We start from the raw sequence: 16,824 nt of genomic DNA, 5'->3' as shown, positions 1-16,824 counted from the left end.
GGTGCACAGGCTTAGTTGCTCTGAGGCATGTGGGATGCAGTTCCCTGACCAGGGATTGAATCCACAGCCCCTGCATTGCAAGGCAGATTCTTAACCACTAGGGCATCAGGGAAATCCCCTTGTCTTATCTTCTTAAAAGATATCCTTGAAGAGCAAAAATTTGTAGTTTTAATGAAGTCCAGTTTAAAGTGTTTTCTCTTGATGGTACTGTTGCTATCAAATATTAAGAAATCTTTATCTGACCCAAAGTAATAGAGATATTTTTCCTATGCTTTCATTTGGAAATTCATTTTTTGAGTTGTTTTGTATATGGTGTGAGGTATGGAGTGGAGTTTGGGGTTTTGTTTTTATTTTTCTTTTTTTTACTCATATAGATATCCAATTTTTACTACATCATTTGTTGAAAATACTTTTTTCTCCATTAGTCATCTTGGTACCTTTTTTCAAAAGTCAATTGACCATAAATGGAGGGATTCACTTTTGAATTTTCAATGTTTTCCAAGTGATCAATATGTATCTGTGCTATGCTGATGTCACTGTCTTGGTTACTGTAATTTTAAAGAATGTTTTGAAATCAAGAAGTGTAGGTCCTCAAGCTTTGTTTTTCCAAAATTTTTTGGCCATTCTGGGTCCTTTATATTTGCATATAAATTTTAATGTCAGCCTGTCAGTTACTAAAGACCTGCTGGGATTTTCATAGACATTTCATTCAGTCTGTGGATTAATTTGTGGAGAATCCTCTCTTAAAAATACTGAGTCTTACAACCCATGAAAATGAAATAACTCTCTATTTATTTAGAAGTTCTTTAATTTCTGTGAAATGTTTTCTTTTTTATTTTTTAGTGAACAAGTCATGTTAACGGGATTCCTGAATAGTTTTTTTCTGTTAATACCATTGTGAATGGCATTGTTCTTTTAATTTCATTTTTGGATTATTTGTTCCTAGTATATTAAAATGTTATTGATTTTTATATATTATATCCTGTGATATCAATTACCTTGTTTATTAGTTCTTTATAGAGGCTAAAGAATTTTATACATATAGACTCATGTGATCCACAAAAAAGACAGTTTTCTTTCTTCCTTGTCTATTTGTATACCTTTATTATCTTTTTTCTTCAATACCTTTTTAAAATATCTTTTTCTTACCTTGTTGTACTGGCTAGAACCTTTAGTACAAAGTTGCATAGAAGTGGTGAGTTCAGACATCTTTGCTTTATTCCTGTTCTTAGGAAAAACATTCCATCTTTCACATTTATCTTTCTTTATATATAATCTAAGCCATAGGGTTCCCCTCCCCACCTCACCCCCACACTCACCCTTTATCAGCTTGAAGAAATTCCCTTCTAGTCACAGTTTGTTGAGAGGTTTTATCACAGGTATTGGATCTTGTGGAATGATTCTGCTATATACATTGAGATGTTATGTAGTTTTGTCTTCTATTATTATTTTATTCTATTCCATTAATTAATTTTCAGTATTGAAACAACCTGTCTTCCTGGGATAAATCTTATATGGTCCTGGTATATAGTCCTGTTTATATACTGCTGAATTAGGTTTGCTAAGTTTATGATAAAGATTTTTGTACTGTAATGGATATTGATTTGTAATTTTCTTTTGATCTTTGTCTAGTTTTGGCATCAGGTCTCATAGAATAAGTTGGGAGGTTTTAGATTCTCCTTTATATTCTAGAAAAAGTTTGTGTCAGGTTGGTGTTATAGCTCTGAAAGTTTCATAGAATTCCCCAGTAAACCCATCTAGACCCGAGCTTTTCTTTGTGGGAAAAATTTTAATTACTGACAGTATTTTAATTTGTTTCTGGGTATTTTTATATTTTCTATTTCTTCTTGAGTTAGTTTTGGTAATTTGTTTCTTTCTGTGAATTTGTTCAGTTTGTCTGAATTATATAGTTTGATGAAGTTGTTTATAGTATCCTCTTATAATCCTTTTATTTTCTCTGGCATCGGTGGTGATGTCATCTTTTTATTCCTGACTTTGGTAATTAAGTATTTTGTCTTGTTTTCTTTTGTCTTTATTTTGGTCAGTCTTGGTAAAAGTTTATCAGTAAGATTTTTGGTCTCTTCATTTTCTCTATTGTTTTTATGTTCCATTTCATTGAATTCTGCTGTAATCTTTTTGGCTTTGGTTTAATTTGCTCATTCTAAGTTTCTTAAAGTGGAAGCTTAAATTAAGCTGATTTGAGACCTTTCTTTTTTTTTTAATACAGGGGTTTAAAGTTGTGAATTTCCTTTTAAGCCATGCTTTATCTATATCCTAAGCATGTTGATTTCTTGTAGGTTTTTTCCATTCAGTTCAAAATATTTTCTAATTCCAAACATATATATATACACACATATATACATGTGTATGTATTTTTTATTTCCTTTAAGATTTCTTTGTTATTTAAATCCAGTGTTGGTATTTCCAAAATTACTCTCTGTTGTTGATTCCTAATTTAATTCTGCTATAATAAAAGATCATATTTTCCTTTCCAATTATTTTGAGATTTGTTATATTGCTTAGCATATGATTAAATGTTGAATTTTCATGTCTACCTGAAAAGAATGTATTCTGCTGATGTTAGATGCTGTTTTATAAATGTCATTTTAATTACATTATTTGTTTTCTATATTCCATTGGTTCTCTTTTTTCCATGAATTATTGAGAGAATGTTGAAATTTTCAACTGTAGTTGTTGAATTACTCAGTTCTCCTTTCAATTCTGTCATATTTGTTTCAGCAGTTTGGAGAATCAGTGCATATACATTTTTAATTGTTAAATCTCCCAGAATTATTAGCCCTTTATTATGAAATTTCCTTTTTTTTTTTACTTTAGTAATATTTCTTATCTTGAAGTCTATTTTGTCTGATATTGATACAGGTATTCCATCTATTTTATGGTTATTCTTTATATGGTATATCTTTTTCTCTCCTACCTTCATCCTGGTTTTATATTAAAATCTAAAGTGTGACCATTGTAGACAGCATATATATGTTATTTATACAATCTGATAATTTTTGCCTTTGATCTGTTTATTCCATTCACATTTAATGTAATTATTGATATGGTTGGATTTACATCTTCCATTGTGTTGTTTGTTTTCTACATGTCTTAGGGCTTTTTGTATTATTGTTCCTCTCTTCCTTCTTTTGGGTTAAACAGATACTTGTAGGAGGCCATTTTAATTCCTCTTTGATTTTTAAACTATATTTTAAAAAGACATTTTCTTAATAGTTGATTTAGGGGTCAAATTATGCATTTTGTCTTATTAGAATCTACTTACTTGGCTTAATCCTAGTAAAATGTAGCTACTTTGATGCAATATAGCTCCATTTCTTCTCCAATATTGTATTAATGACTAATTCTAGTAAAATATAGCTGTGTGCTGTGCTTAGTCGCTCAGTCGTGTCCAACTCTTATGACCCCATAGACTGTAGCCTGCCAGGCTCCTCTGTCCATCGGATTCTCCAGGCAAGAATACTGGAGTGGGTTGCCATTTCCTTCTCCAAGTAAAATATAGCTACTTTGATGCAATGTAGCTCCATTTTGTGGAGCTATAGTATTGACTTATTCTAGTAAAATATAGTTACTTTGATCCAGTATAGCTCCATTTCTTCTCCAACTTTGCGTTATTATTTTCACATGTTGCATTTATATTTTATGAACCTAGAAATGCAGTGTTACAATGATTGCTTCATACAATTGTAAGATCTTTAAAGAAATTAAGACAAGAAAGATAAATGTGTTTATATAGTTTTTTACTTATATATTTACCATTTCTAGTACTCTTTATTTCTTCCTGTCAATTTGAGTATTGTCCAGTGTCTTCTCCTTTCATCTGGGACAACTTCCTTAAGTATTTCTGCTAATAACACATATCCTCAGTTGTTGTTTATCTGGAAATATCTTTATTTCACCTTTGTTTTTGTAGATTAGTGTTACTGCATAGAGAATTGTAAAAAGGTTTTTTCTTTTAGCACCTTGAATATATTATTCCACTGCCTTCCGGCCTCTCTTATTTTTGTGAAGAAGTCATCATTAATCATATTGCTTTTCCCTTAAATATGATTAGTCATTTTATCTTGCTGCTTTCAAGATGTTTTCTTTGTCTTTGTCTTTTAACAACTTGAATATGAGGTGTCTCCGTATGAATTTCTTTGTGTTTACCATACTTGGCATTGGTTGAACTTCTTGAATTAAAGGTTAATGTTTTTCATCAGATTGGGACATTGTCAACCATTATTTCTGCAAATATTTTTTCTTTGCCCTTTGTCTCTCTCCTTGTAAGCTTCTTATTACATGTATGCTGATACCGTTTATATCCTACAGGGTTCTGAGACTCTGTTCATTTTTTTTTCCCCCATATTTTTTGTTCTCTGTATTCTTCAGACTGGATGACTTCTATTGATTTATCTTCAAGTTCTGACTGAGTCTGAGTCTTTTGACCTCAATCTGCTCTTGGGCTTAAGGAGTGAGTTTTAAAGTTTGAGTTATTGTACTTTCCAAGTCTATAATTTTTATAATTTAAATAGTTTCCCTTTCTATATTGCAATTCTCTTTGTTGTGTCATTGCCATCATATTTTCCTTTAATTCTTTAAATACAATTTCCTTTTATTCTTTTGACATAATAGCTGTTTTGAAGTCTTGTCTGCTAAATCCTATATCTGTGCCCATTCAGAGACATTTTCTATCTTTTCCCTTCATTATGGGTTACATAAGATTTTTGTCAAAATTTTGACTTTTTAAAATAATATTTCACAGCAGCTCTGCACTCCGATTGTTTTTTCTTACTTGAGGATTGTTTTTATTTATACTGTTTTGTTTTAATATCTTTCTTGGTTTTAATCTATGGACTGTTTCCGCCATGTTGTCTGGCTGCTGATTTCTGTACTAGGGATTACACTGTGTCTGCATAGCTTAGTTATTATTCAGTGATTAATCAGAGGTTGTGCACAAATACTGTGATCCAGTCTATGCTGATGGGGCTGTTTGTGTGCTGAAGAGCATATTCAATGTGCAGGCAGTTTTCAAGTCTTATGCAGTGAGTTTTAAGGCTTAGGTTATTGTACTTTCAAGTCTGTATCAGCTTAAACTTCCCTTTGGGCCTCTTGGATCTCCCCTACGGAATAGTTTCCTTGCCACCCTGGGATATACGAAGAGCTTATCTGGGCCTTCTTTGCCTCTCTCATGTATGTTTTTTATATTCAGTTTTTTGCTAGACCATCCGTCTACTCGTTCACCCCTACTAAGGCCACAGACTAGTAAAGCTGGATACTTTCCCTGTTCATTCCCTACAGTTTGCTTTTTTTTTTTTTTTTTAATAGACAGAATCATTTATATGGGTTTTTTTGGCTTCTTCTCCAAATCATGTCAACCCTCTCTGGCAATAAAGCTCCTGCTTGTCATGGAGCCACACCCTGCACTGACTGAGCTGTGGAGGAACAGGAGCAACACTAAATAAGAACACCACAGACTCCTACTGTCCTCATGCAGCATTTAGCAGCTTTTCATGAAGAAATGCTTCTCAGATTGTTGTTTGTGATTATTAGGTGTCCAGGACCATGAAGTTATTGCTTTTGATAATTCTGTCCAACTTCATAATTATTTCTTAGAAGATTTGCTTACTTACCTATTCTGTCATCACTGGAAGTCCTGTCTCCCTGGCAACTTTTAAAATGGCATGTTCACTTAAAAAGGAACCATTCTGTAGATCCTTTGCACCATCTTGGTGCAAATTTTCAGTCTCTGGAAATCAGAACAGTTGTTCACCATACCATCCACCTTGCTGTACAATCTGTTATCTTAATCCTGTTTAATGTAAGGGATTTTATACTTCAACAGTAATTTTCAGTAACTTTTTTGTGTACGCTCCTCTTTTGAAAACCACATAAGCAGCATCTGACTCTGATGCTGAATTTAATGGAAGTTTATAAATAAGTTGCTTTACAATTTCCTTTAATAGTGAAGATATATATATATTATATTTTGTCTTTTCCATAATACAGAATGTTTAAATGGTTAACATTTGTGCTGCAGTATAGCTTTCTGGCTCATGAAAAATGAAAGCTATCAGCGATCTGGGCAATAAGATTCATCGCCAATAGTCACTAGCAACAGCACACAGCATTTTAATATCAGTGAGGTCCACAGCTAGCAGTCAGAGCTGGTGTAATTGAAAGACATTTAGGTGCAATCATTCTGCTGTTTGTTCCTTGCCAGGTTCAACATGGGATTGTGTGAGTATTTGAAGAAAACAGCAATTTAAAAAAATCTTTGAAATGTAAAAAGGGTGGAGGAGTGCTTAAATTTAAGAAACGTTGTAATTTTTAAATCATGTGGCTCTAAAATAAAAGGGATTTTATTTGTCTTGGTTGATTAAAGCTTTAGAAAAGCTACTCCTTGGTTACAAGTGAACCGATAATTCTGGTCTAATGTTGCCGTGGTAACAACTCATGCTGATATAATTGAGAACATCTTATACATCCTGGTTCGAACATTTTCTCCCTGCCATTTTGAGTTGTTCTAGTGGTATATGAAGGAGGCTAGAATAGCTTGAAAGAAATCAAATCTAGTTATACACATCTTTGGATTAATCTCATGTTTACTAGTGATATCTCGCACTGAACAGTTAAGCTTTGCTTCTAGAGGCTTTTCTTTTTAAAACAAAAGAAAGCTCTTTTCATTTTCTCTGTGCTGCATGCTCTAGTGTATGTGTTTACACCATCGGTTCTTCTACCTCTAGAGATTAGCATAACTCCCTTTGCTGTTGGATTGTTGTTTTGAGCAATATGTTTTGGAAAGGTTGATTTTCATCATGAGTGGTAAGTATGCTCTCTGAGACTCTGTAACTTTGTATTTTTAAAAAATATTTAACTGTAAGAGGGAAAAAAATGTTTTTTAGAGGGGTAATTGTAAAGCCAGAGCTACAATGAGTTACATTTTCTCTTGATGCTTTTGCATTTAGGGCTTATAGTAATTTGCCTTTTAAATCCATTAAGAACTGTGAACAATTAATACCACTATTAATAGTCAATACCAGGAATCAGTTTCTAGTCTCTCTTATGGTTCGATTTATTATATTCATTAATATGTTGCTATTAATTGTGTTATAAATTAGTGAGTAAAAGATCCACTATGGTAAAAGGAATTTTTTTTTAGTATCTAATCTTGAAAATAATTAAACTTTCCATTTATTGGCTTTGTTATTCTAATATTAATTTTTATCAATTTCTTTTTGGTTATATAAAAAAATACTCAATCTTGAATAAGATGTTGCCAAAATTTTATTGATTTATTGGCTGCTTTTAACTGTAATTCATTGAGAAATAAGAATTTAATGATGAAATAAATACATGCCTTTTGGTTTTGGAGGCTTGGTTAAAATTTTTAGGATAATTTTTGGCAAAATAATTTGTTAGAATAAGTACTTTGGGGATAATTTCTTTTTTGTTTTGTAACATGATTTATTTTTTCCTAAACATTTCTAAAAAACGTTTTTTGAGAAAATATACTACAGTATATACTGCAGTTTATCCGAGGGTAAAAGCTGTTCACTTTAAGCCAAACCTGCAGCTAAAAATAGATACTCTGTTGTTAGAGTCAGTAATATTTGCTTAGAGCATAATTCATTAGCATCTTTTTGCTTAGCTAAAAAAGAGGATGTTTATTAAGTTAACCTTTGAATTAGATGCATGATTAGGAAAGGTAGTATATGGTTATTCATAACCGTCTATAATTTATACTTAAAAGATTTGGATTGGAATTCAGAACCTGAGTGAGATGTATTTTTGCTGTATAGCGGTAGAATTGAAAATAAGTGAACCTTTTCTTCCATAATTGGAGACCACCTTAATGTTGCAAATAAACATTTTTTTATCTTGCTGCTGTATAATATACACCTCATCAATGCTATTAGGTATTTATTTATAAAGTGATATTAGACATTAAAAGAACATTTTTACATGCAACATATTAAGAATTAATTGTTATTATTATCCTGTTATTTTTCTGTTAGATGTAGATGTTTCTGTTCTAGTGTGTTAAATTTGGGCTAATATTACAAAAGCAACATGTTAACATTTCTTAGGACTTCTTAGATATCAATCAAAACTGAATATACTTGGTTATCTTACTTAAAATAATGGATTTCTTTGAGTCCAGGCAGTGTGTTTTTCTCTTTGACAGTGTTTTAGAAGTTTTACAATTGGATATGTTGGTTTTGGCTGAAGAAAATTGTTACTGCTTCTCTATTGCTTGACTTTTCTTTCAAGAAAGCTATGGATTTTTCAGATAGTTTGATATACTTGATCATATTGGTCTGCCTTTATAGCCTTTTCTACCTCAGGAACTATAGTAGTGACAGCTAAACATTCTGACTTTTTCAGAATTGTCCAATTTCAATTAATTTTGTTCATATCAAAAGTGGTTAAATGCCTTAGCCATTTCAAAATATGGAAAATTTCAAGTGAAGTGTGGTTTTATTTGTAAAAATAAGCAAGTGCCAGACCCTATTACCTCAGTCTTTAGCTATATATATGTGTGATATTTATGTGAATGTGGTACTTTTCTAGTTAAAAAGTGATTTCTCTTCTCCTTCCTTGTCTATTAAGTATCAGCTTTGTGGGGAGGAATAGTTTTCTCTGGGAATCTATCTTTGGCCCTCTTTTAATGCTGCGTTCTCTCTGAAAGCTATCATCCATGCCAGCATCTTCAGTAGTTACCTGAATGTTCAGTGCAGAAGTGCATTTTCTCTTTCCATCCCACGGATCTGCTCCTTTTTCATTCATTCTGATTTTTGTTAATGATCCCACTCCCCATGTAGGAACTTAAATAGAAACCTTGTAGTCACTCTGAACATGTTTCTTACTCCCCAGACCTGCACTCAGCCATTAATTTCTATTGGTTCTACATTAGAAATGTCTCAAAAATCACTCAATTTTCTCTGTTATCACTGACACTGAGAATGCCTTTAGATCAGGAACTCTGTATATTTTCAATCTTACTGCAGTAACAACTTCACTGGTCTCAACTTCCAATTTTATATCTCTCCAGACCATTTCCCATGCTGCCATTTTAAAGTTGCAGATACGCCCATTTCTTAATCCAACATTTTCAGTTACTCCTTATTGTCTCCCCAATAAAGGCTAAACTCCTTAGTGGGGCATACAAGATCAGTGGCCTGCCTTTCTAACTTTATCTGCATTACTCTCATAAAATTTGGATCCAGTTATATTATACTATGTATTATTCCTTGCTACCTTTCCATATTTATATCTTTTATCATAAAAATTCTGAAAACCAGCTATGCTTTTCAGTGCCTCCATTATTGATTCTCTAGAGTTAGATGATTCCTCTGTACTCTCAAAGTAAACTTATAAACTGTAACAATGACTTGTATTACACTGAATTTATGTACTTGCATATCTATTTCCAATATCCATCCTTTGAACTTCTTAAGTTAGGGACAGTTCATTGTTCATCCATGTGTTTCCAGCTGTTACCTTGGTGCCCCAAACATAGCAATGAATTTTTAAATTCATGTGCAATAAATGAATAATTAAAACTTATCCATTTTTTACATATTTGAACACTTTTATTACATTATCAGTGAAGAATATCAGTCCCGTGTTTTGATTTTTTTGGTTCATGTGCTTATTGGAACATAACTAGCATCATGATACCAAAATTTCAAATAAAAACTGTTTGCCCTGCTGTAGGTGAGGGCATATCTCTGAAAAAAAATTTTTTTGCTATGCTTTGAATTACAGGAAAGTTAAGCATTTGATTAATTCCCCTTTTTAGATTTATACTTTCTAGATTGAAAATTTAAGAACACAGTACTGGGGAAACAGTATATCAGTGGAGTTAAAGAAGGGTACTTGCCTGGAAATATACAGTATTAGGTTGAAGATCAGACACCAAAGTGTAGCAGTTTTATTTTGAGTGGCTTGCCTTCATGGAAAAGAAATAAAAATAGTTTCACCCTTATTAACTTGGGTGGATAAGGCTTTTAAAAAGAAACACTATGGGAGAGAGGAGTGAAAGATCCAACACTGCTGATTTCTTTCATTCTAAAACAGTTAATAGTGGGACAACTATAAATTTGTTGATCTACTCAAGTTGAGAAAAGTGACTTTTCTTCTTCCAGGTGTAACAGGGCTCTTACCTGATGCCCTGGGCACCACTACCAGTAAAGAACCACACAGTCCTGGCTCAATCCCATTTTTGAAAGTTACTGGATTATTTAAATGATAATATAAATGTGTATATGTATCAACTGAAAGATCTGAAAAGTTGATTTTAACATACCCAAATAGGAGATGGGAGGATCCAACTTTTTTTGGGCGGAGCATTTGTAAAGTTTTGAAAGGCTTCTCGTTGTTCATGAATGAATAAACAAGAAATGCAACAATGTGCAGCCTATAAAAGAGATAATGCTCAAGGATAAGTTCACAGCCTTCTAGAGGAAGAGAATGACCTTATGTTTAGAAAATGTTTGTGGGGAGGGTTTAAAATAATAACTTATAATAGCATCTATGTGGAGTTCTTAAAAATTTCAAGTGCACATGGACTCTATAAAATAAGATGTGAAAGATAAAAAGATGAAACAAGACTAGGATGAGAGAAGAGCTGGGTGAGAGGCAGGAATAGAAAAGGAACAATAATGATATGGTAAGAGAAGATTATAAGAAAATGAACCTGGCATTTGTAGACTATAAAACTGTATTAGAGGCAGTAAAGAGTGAAATAATCACTGCAAAAAGGTGATTAATGACATAAAGAACTAACTTGATAAAACTTACCAGAATGTAGGGGAAATGTATAGGATAAAAATTTTGAGGTGAAAAGTATGTTAGATAAAGTAGGAAACTCTACAAACTGAATGGATGGCATTCCCTCAGAACAGATAATGATGACTAGAACAGAAACAATAATAAAAATTAGGATTTAGGAAAACTTAGTTGAAGAGAAACCTAAATGTATAACTTTGAGCTCATTGTTTGTTGACAAAGTTTAACAAAAACACTAGCACCTAAATATATCCTGATGGAAGTTTTGAATTACATGGATAAAAATAATGGATTCCAAAAATATCCAGGTCTCTTTGCATCTTACAATGTAACACATGGTTTGTCTTATAAAGAAAAAATTTCATAAATTGGAGACTGGATAATTTGAAAATTCTTCTAGACCAAAAATTGACAAAGATACAAGAGCACATAGACGTAAGTACTAAATTAAATGTAACAAGCATCCCTTTCAATGAATACCTGAACTTACAAGAATATAATAGTGTGCAAAAAGTCAAATGGTGAGTGAAAAATCAGAGCTGTAAGGGAGAGCATACTTTGACTACCCTGAGGAAATTTTTATATCTTGGTGACCAAAGGGCTTTAGTTTTAAATAGCCTCACAGAGACAGAAGATGAGTTCTTTGATCCATTCAACTTGTGATATCTTAGATTCCTATATAAAGCCAGGATCCACCAAGGATCATAACCTCAGTGAAAGCATAGACTAAAAAATAAAATGTCTCCTCTGACACAGGGTGAGAATACAGAAGCTTGCATTTCCTGGCTTGGGTTCCTGGGGAACAGGGAGGGCCGTGTGTGGATGTGTATAGGATTCTTCTCCTCAGAGTTTGTAATCAACTGCTTTTCCTCTAGTAGATTTCATGTTTTAATCTGTATTAATTGTGTGGTTTAATAATTTTAAATAAAATACCTTATAGTAACAGTGTCAAGCTGGTAACATTTATCAGATGCCAGGCAGAAGCTAATACAAAACATATCCTCAAATCAAACCCTGTGATTTTCTCACAGATAAAGGCCAACTAAACTTTGAACTCACAATCCAAAATCAAAGTAGATACACAACACACATACACACACACACAGTCTACAGCAAAAGGTAGTCAGCAGGTACTACAGCATTAGATCCTACCAAGAATGTCAGAGAATAGAATTTTCACCTTCAGACTACTATTCAAAATTAATAATCACATAAAAAAGAAACAGGAAAAAATTATATGTCTCCCACAGAGCTTCAAAATACATAAAATTGACCCAGTTAGAAGGAAAAATTATAACTGTGTAATATTTATAGATATATATAAAGAATTGTCGCCCAGTAATTGGAGAATACACAAATATTTAGAACACTTACAAAATTTGACTACATAAAGTTGAAATACTTTAAAGAATTGAGATACAGGCTTTGTTCTCCGGGCTTCCCTGTGGTTCAGATGGTAAAGAATCTGCCTGCAGTGCAGGAGACCTGGGTGCAGTCCCTGGGTCAGGAAGATCGCCTGGAGAAGGAAATGGCAACCCACTGCAGTATTCTTGCCTGGAGGATTCCATAGGGAGAGGAGCCTGGGTCTCAGTTCATAGGGTCTCAGTGGGGTGGACAATCCTAAGTGACTAACACTTTCACTTTTTCTTTCACTGTGGTCTCTGACTGCAAAGCAGTTAAGTTTAATCAGTAATAAAAGACTAATTAAATAAGTAAACACAAATGTTGTATTTAGGGATTTAAAAAATTCCAGTAACACACAGGTCAAGAAATAACTCATAAACTTAAAATTCAGTTATGTATCAGAACTTGTAGAGTGCAGCTGGATTTAGAGACAAATTTTTAAATGTGTATATTAGGAAAGGGGCAAGATATTTATGATATAAGTGTGCAAGTAAACAAGTTAGGGAAAACACAGCATGGTTAATCAAAAGAAGAAAAAAATAATAAAGACATGAGCAAAAATCAGTGGAATAGAAAATAAAGATTCATCAGAGCCAAAGGTTAGTTCATGGAGATTTTTTTAAAAATTGATTGCAACTGTACCTATTTAAAATTTAATCATAGTTAAAAACTTAACAAAATTAGGACTGGACAGTTTTATAGTCAAGTTCAAAAAGAACAAAAATTTTGATCTTGTACAAAACTTTTCAAAGAATTAAAGAGGATATATTCTTAATTTCTTAAATCTGTGTATTCTAGTATAACTTTACAAGTAAAGTATGGGAAAGAAATCAGTTAGAAACATGTTCTCTGAAGTTAGTAACAGGAATAGGATGCTCATTGTCTGTACAGTATTGCACTGTGACTCATAACCTGCACTATAAGACAAAATGTTGGAGGAAACCAAAGTATCATTATTCATAGATAAGTGATTATCTACATAGTTCAAGAAATTCTACCAGTGTTATTTTAGAATTGATGAGAGAGTCTGCCATGTAATAGGACCAGTATATAAACATCAATTTTGTGTTATACATCTGCAACAAACAAATGGTAATTTTTAAAAAAATCTCCTTTTTACAATAGCAACCAGAGCTCTAAAGACCCTAGGAATAAATCTAATAAAAGAATAATAAGACCTTTAAGAGAAAAATTATAAACTTCTACTGAGAGATATTTATCTATAATCTTTAACAAGCAGTTATAATTTCATACTCACTAGATTATCAAAAATTAGAAAAAACAGTAACGTATTTTGTTGAGGTATGGGTCATCAAGAATATGGTGGTAATATAAACTGGCACAACCGTTTATTGAGCCATTTATTATTTAGTTTAGTTGAAAACGTGCATACCATATCATCTAGGGATCCACTCCTAGCTCTATATTGTCCAGCAACAAAACAAAATATTTGAATTCAGAACCAAATATAAAATCTTTAGCATATGATTGTGGTAGGTATAATATCTTCTTAGAAAAAGCCTCAGTAAACAGTTAAGCAAGTAAAGTGCATTTCAAAGAGCATTTCAAAAATTTTCTGGGTCATTTGTTTTATGAGTATAAATTTAGTCATATTTATTACTACAAAATCCTATCGGGAACATCTTCAGTCAAACATGGCTTGGATGATTAGAAAATCCACAGCATTCCTAGATAGAAAGTTGGGAGAGAAGGCATATGTGTGTGATTAGTAGTGAATTAGTACACTGTGTGGATTCCTAGTGTATTCATCTGTCCATGATTGATAAATAGATACTAGTCAAGTAAGTTAGTGTGTGTTTCTATAATTTGATCATTTATATATGTCTCACTGAAAGTTTTAAATTTTTTTAGCCATGTGGTGAAAGAGTTAGTCAATTATAATGTTCACTTGTAACCAAGACTTGATAAAGAATTAGCTAATAAAAATCATAAGGAGAGGACAGAACAGTAAAAGTTAGTATTGCAACACAAAGTATAGCCTTTATTGCCTATTAAATTTCCAGCCACTCATCCATGTGTGACTTTGTGCTAGACTAATTAATGTCTTAGAAGACAAAAGTAGGCATGGTCTCATCCACTGAACTGCACAAATACAGTTGTAGTAGTTAAAGTTGTTTTTTATATCCACTCATTTTAAGGTTACAGTGAATTTGCTTTGAATAAACATGTTTGAATATGGTGAAGCAAAAGTGTTTCTTCAGCAAAGTGAACACAGTTGCTTTTCAGATTAAAAGGATAGAAATATGGTATTTCATTAATACATTTCCAGAGTAGGGTTTTAACTGGTTTTATGTCAATGTATGACAAAACCCACTACAATATTGTAAAGTAATTAGCCTCCAACTAATAAAAATAAATGAAAAAAATATATGTATCCAAAGAATTAGTTGTAATCATTATATGTGTTTTTCATTCTGTTCCTATTTGTGAATATCTAATGAATATACATGGATTGATAACTTCTTGTGTATATGTTATTTTATGTGTTATTTAATCTGTTCAATTTATTCTTTTTGATCAAGCACGCAAATCATCAGAAGCATCTGGTAGGAATCCAATTTTTACAGAATAATTGGTTTATTATTTGGTTGGTTTATTGCTCTAAGTTAGATTTTTGTGAGGTATTTTGTGATTAGAATATTTTATATATTAGCTTACTGAAAATTTTTGTATAGCATGTATGTGTGTGTGGGGGGGTATACTTAAAAATAACAGATACAGATCTCTAAAGAGGTGGGTGTTTGAAGTAGTGATGGCAAAAGGCAAACTATTAGAGTTTACTTGATTTATACTTCCTCAAAGTTTTGAAAGGGATTGTACTGTTATTTGTTGATAGAACTTGGTATTTTCATAGGTAATTTACCTTCATTCCCATCCTATTTTGTGCTTTCTGACATACACTGAATAACTCAAATAGAATAATGCTTTTATTTAGGTAAAGAATAAAAATGGAAATAATTCAATTACAAAAAGATTAGGGAGGGAGATCCATGAACTATAATTTGCTCAGTAAAAAAAAATTTTAACTTATTACAAAAAAGATACTAGTAAGAAACAACTGCTTATAGTACCAAATACTTAGTCTTTCCCTAGTAGAAAATTTTAGAGGGACAGTTCCTTCTCTTATCCCCTAAAAGTATGCCATCAAGATTTAAAATATTCAGACCTGCAATCTCCACTGGTATTCCTCTTTACTCTATCTGGTTCCCCTCATTCTTTAGGCAGTTATTTTGCCTCCTGTTTCCCAGAAGTGGAGTATAGCATTGTGAATAATAGTTTATTCCTGTTCCTTCCCACACATTGTAAAGTGTTGCTGTGGGGAGTAGCTGCCTGCCTCATTGGGCACTTTCTTGCTATGCATTCACCTCCCACTGCTGCTGTACACCTTTACCCTGTCCTCAAGTCTGTTGCCATTTCCTGAGTAAAGCATGCTCGTTCCTCCATGCTTTATTCAAGATCATCCCAGCCTATCCTTCTCAACTTTATCTGCCAGAGGAACTCTTTATCCTTCAAGGTTCAGCACAAATGCCACATCATCTTTTATGACTTAACTTACTACCCAAGAATTTCCTCTTTTGCACTAGAATAGCACCTGTAGATTTCTTAGTTGTAACCCTTGTCACATTCCATTACGGTGGTTCATCTATCTCCCCTTTAGCTTCTCATCTCCTTAATAGTAGCAATATGTTTATGCTTTATTGTGTTCCCCAGTTGTAACTCAGTTTCTGGTACCATTGAACAATGTTCTACAAACGTTAAGAAGATGGTTAAAATAGCACCAATGAAGACAGTGTTTGTGTGGAAAACATTATTTGTCTCTCAGAAGGGACTTACGAAGTATTACGACTCAGAGTGTCTTTTCCTACAGTAACGTTTGAATAAAGAACAGAAGTCCAGAGACAGTGCTGCCGTAGATATAGATGTATATTTAAGTGTAGTGTTACTAGTGCTGTTGCTATGAGGAGTTAAACTTTTAGCTGTGATCTTAAGGAAAATTAGAAACTTAGTATTGATGTTGGCACTAAATAGTAATTACTGGTTTTATTTCCTTACCATTTAATCCTAAATATTCTATTTGAATATATTCAAATAATTGTTTCTACATTAATGCTTTATTCTGTACAAAATATTCTGTGAAAATGTGTATAGGTGATTTCATGCTAATATGCTGTCCTGTAAGTGTCATTTAATCATTGTTTATTTTTTGGATACAAGCTTGCACGTCTTCAGAAGTATCTGGTAGGCAATTACTTTTAATAAAACAAATGTTACCTTTCAAGACTTTTTATTTGGTAGTTTGCAAGTTGTTATGCTCCTCATAAGGTTATATTTTTATAAAATATTCTGAGTTAATAAAATATTTTAGTTGAAAGAAATGGCTTATTTAGTTTTATGTTGTTTTACCTACAGAAATGATCTATATTGTAGTTTCTTATATGATATTTTAGAAACAACATATAGTACTGTGAAGTAGTGTACATGGTACACTTTATTTAGAGGGTAGCACAAAGCTGATTGATAAGCACACACCACTTAAATTAAATAACCCAGGTTAATGAAAGGTTTTTAGAGAAAAATTATGCTATTGTAAATTTTGAAAAAAAAAAA

General features: G+C 32.4%; 1 protein-coding gene across 5 annotated transcripts in view; it reads left to right on the top strand.

Moving 5' to 3' along the window:
• Positions 1–16,824, top strand: part of PRKACB (protein kinase cAMP-activated catalytic subunit beta) — a 151,942-nt gene that overhangs the window by 83,396 nt on the left and 51,722 nt on the right. The window contains exons 1-3 of one of the 5 annotated variants that reach the window (XM_061121530.1): positions 6,213–6,237; positions 14,739–14,762; positions 16,432–16,455. The exons of 2 other annotated variants lie outside the window; for them this stretch is intronic. In XM_061121530.1, coding sequence (XP_060977513.1) covers positions 6,228–6,237; positions 14,739–14,762; positions 16,432–16,455 — 58 coding nt within the window. In that variant the 5' untranslated portion in view covers positions 6,213–6,227. Of the gene's footprint in view, positions 1–6,212; positions 6,238–6,800; positions 6,823–14,738; positions 14,763–16,431; positions 16,456–16,824 lie in introns of those variants that run through there. 2 more of the 5 variants (XM_061121531.1, XM_061121533.1) reach the window with 2 other exon arrangements.

Source organism: Dama dama, chromosome 20 (genome assembly GCF_033118175.1).
Source record: "Dama dama isolate Ldn47 chromosome 20, ASM3311817v1, whole genome shotgun sequence".
NCBI classification, from domain to species: domain Eukaryota; kingdom Metazoa; phylum Chordata; class Mammalia; order Artiodactyla; family Cervidae; genus Dama; species Dama dama.
Note: the sequence above shows the minus strand (reverse complement) of the source record. Positions and strands in the feature narration are given on the sequence as shown.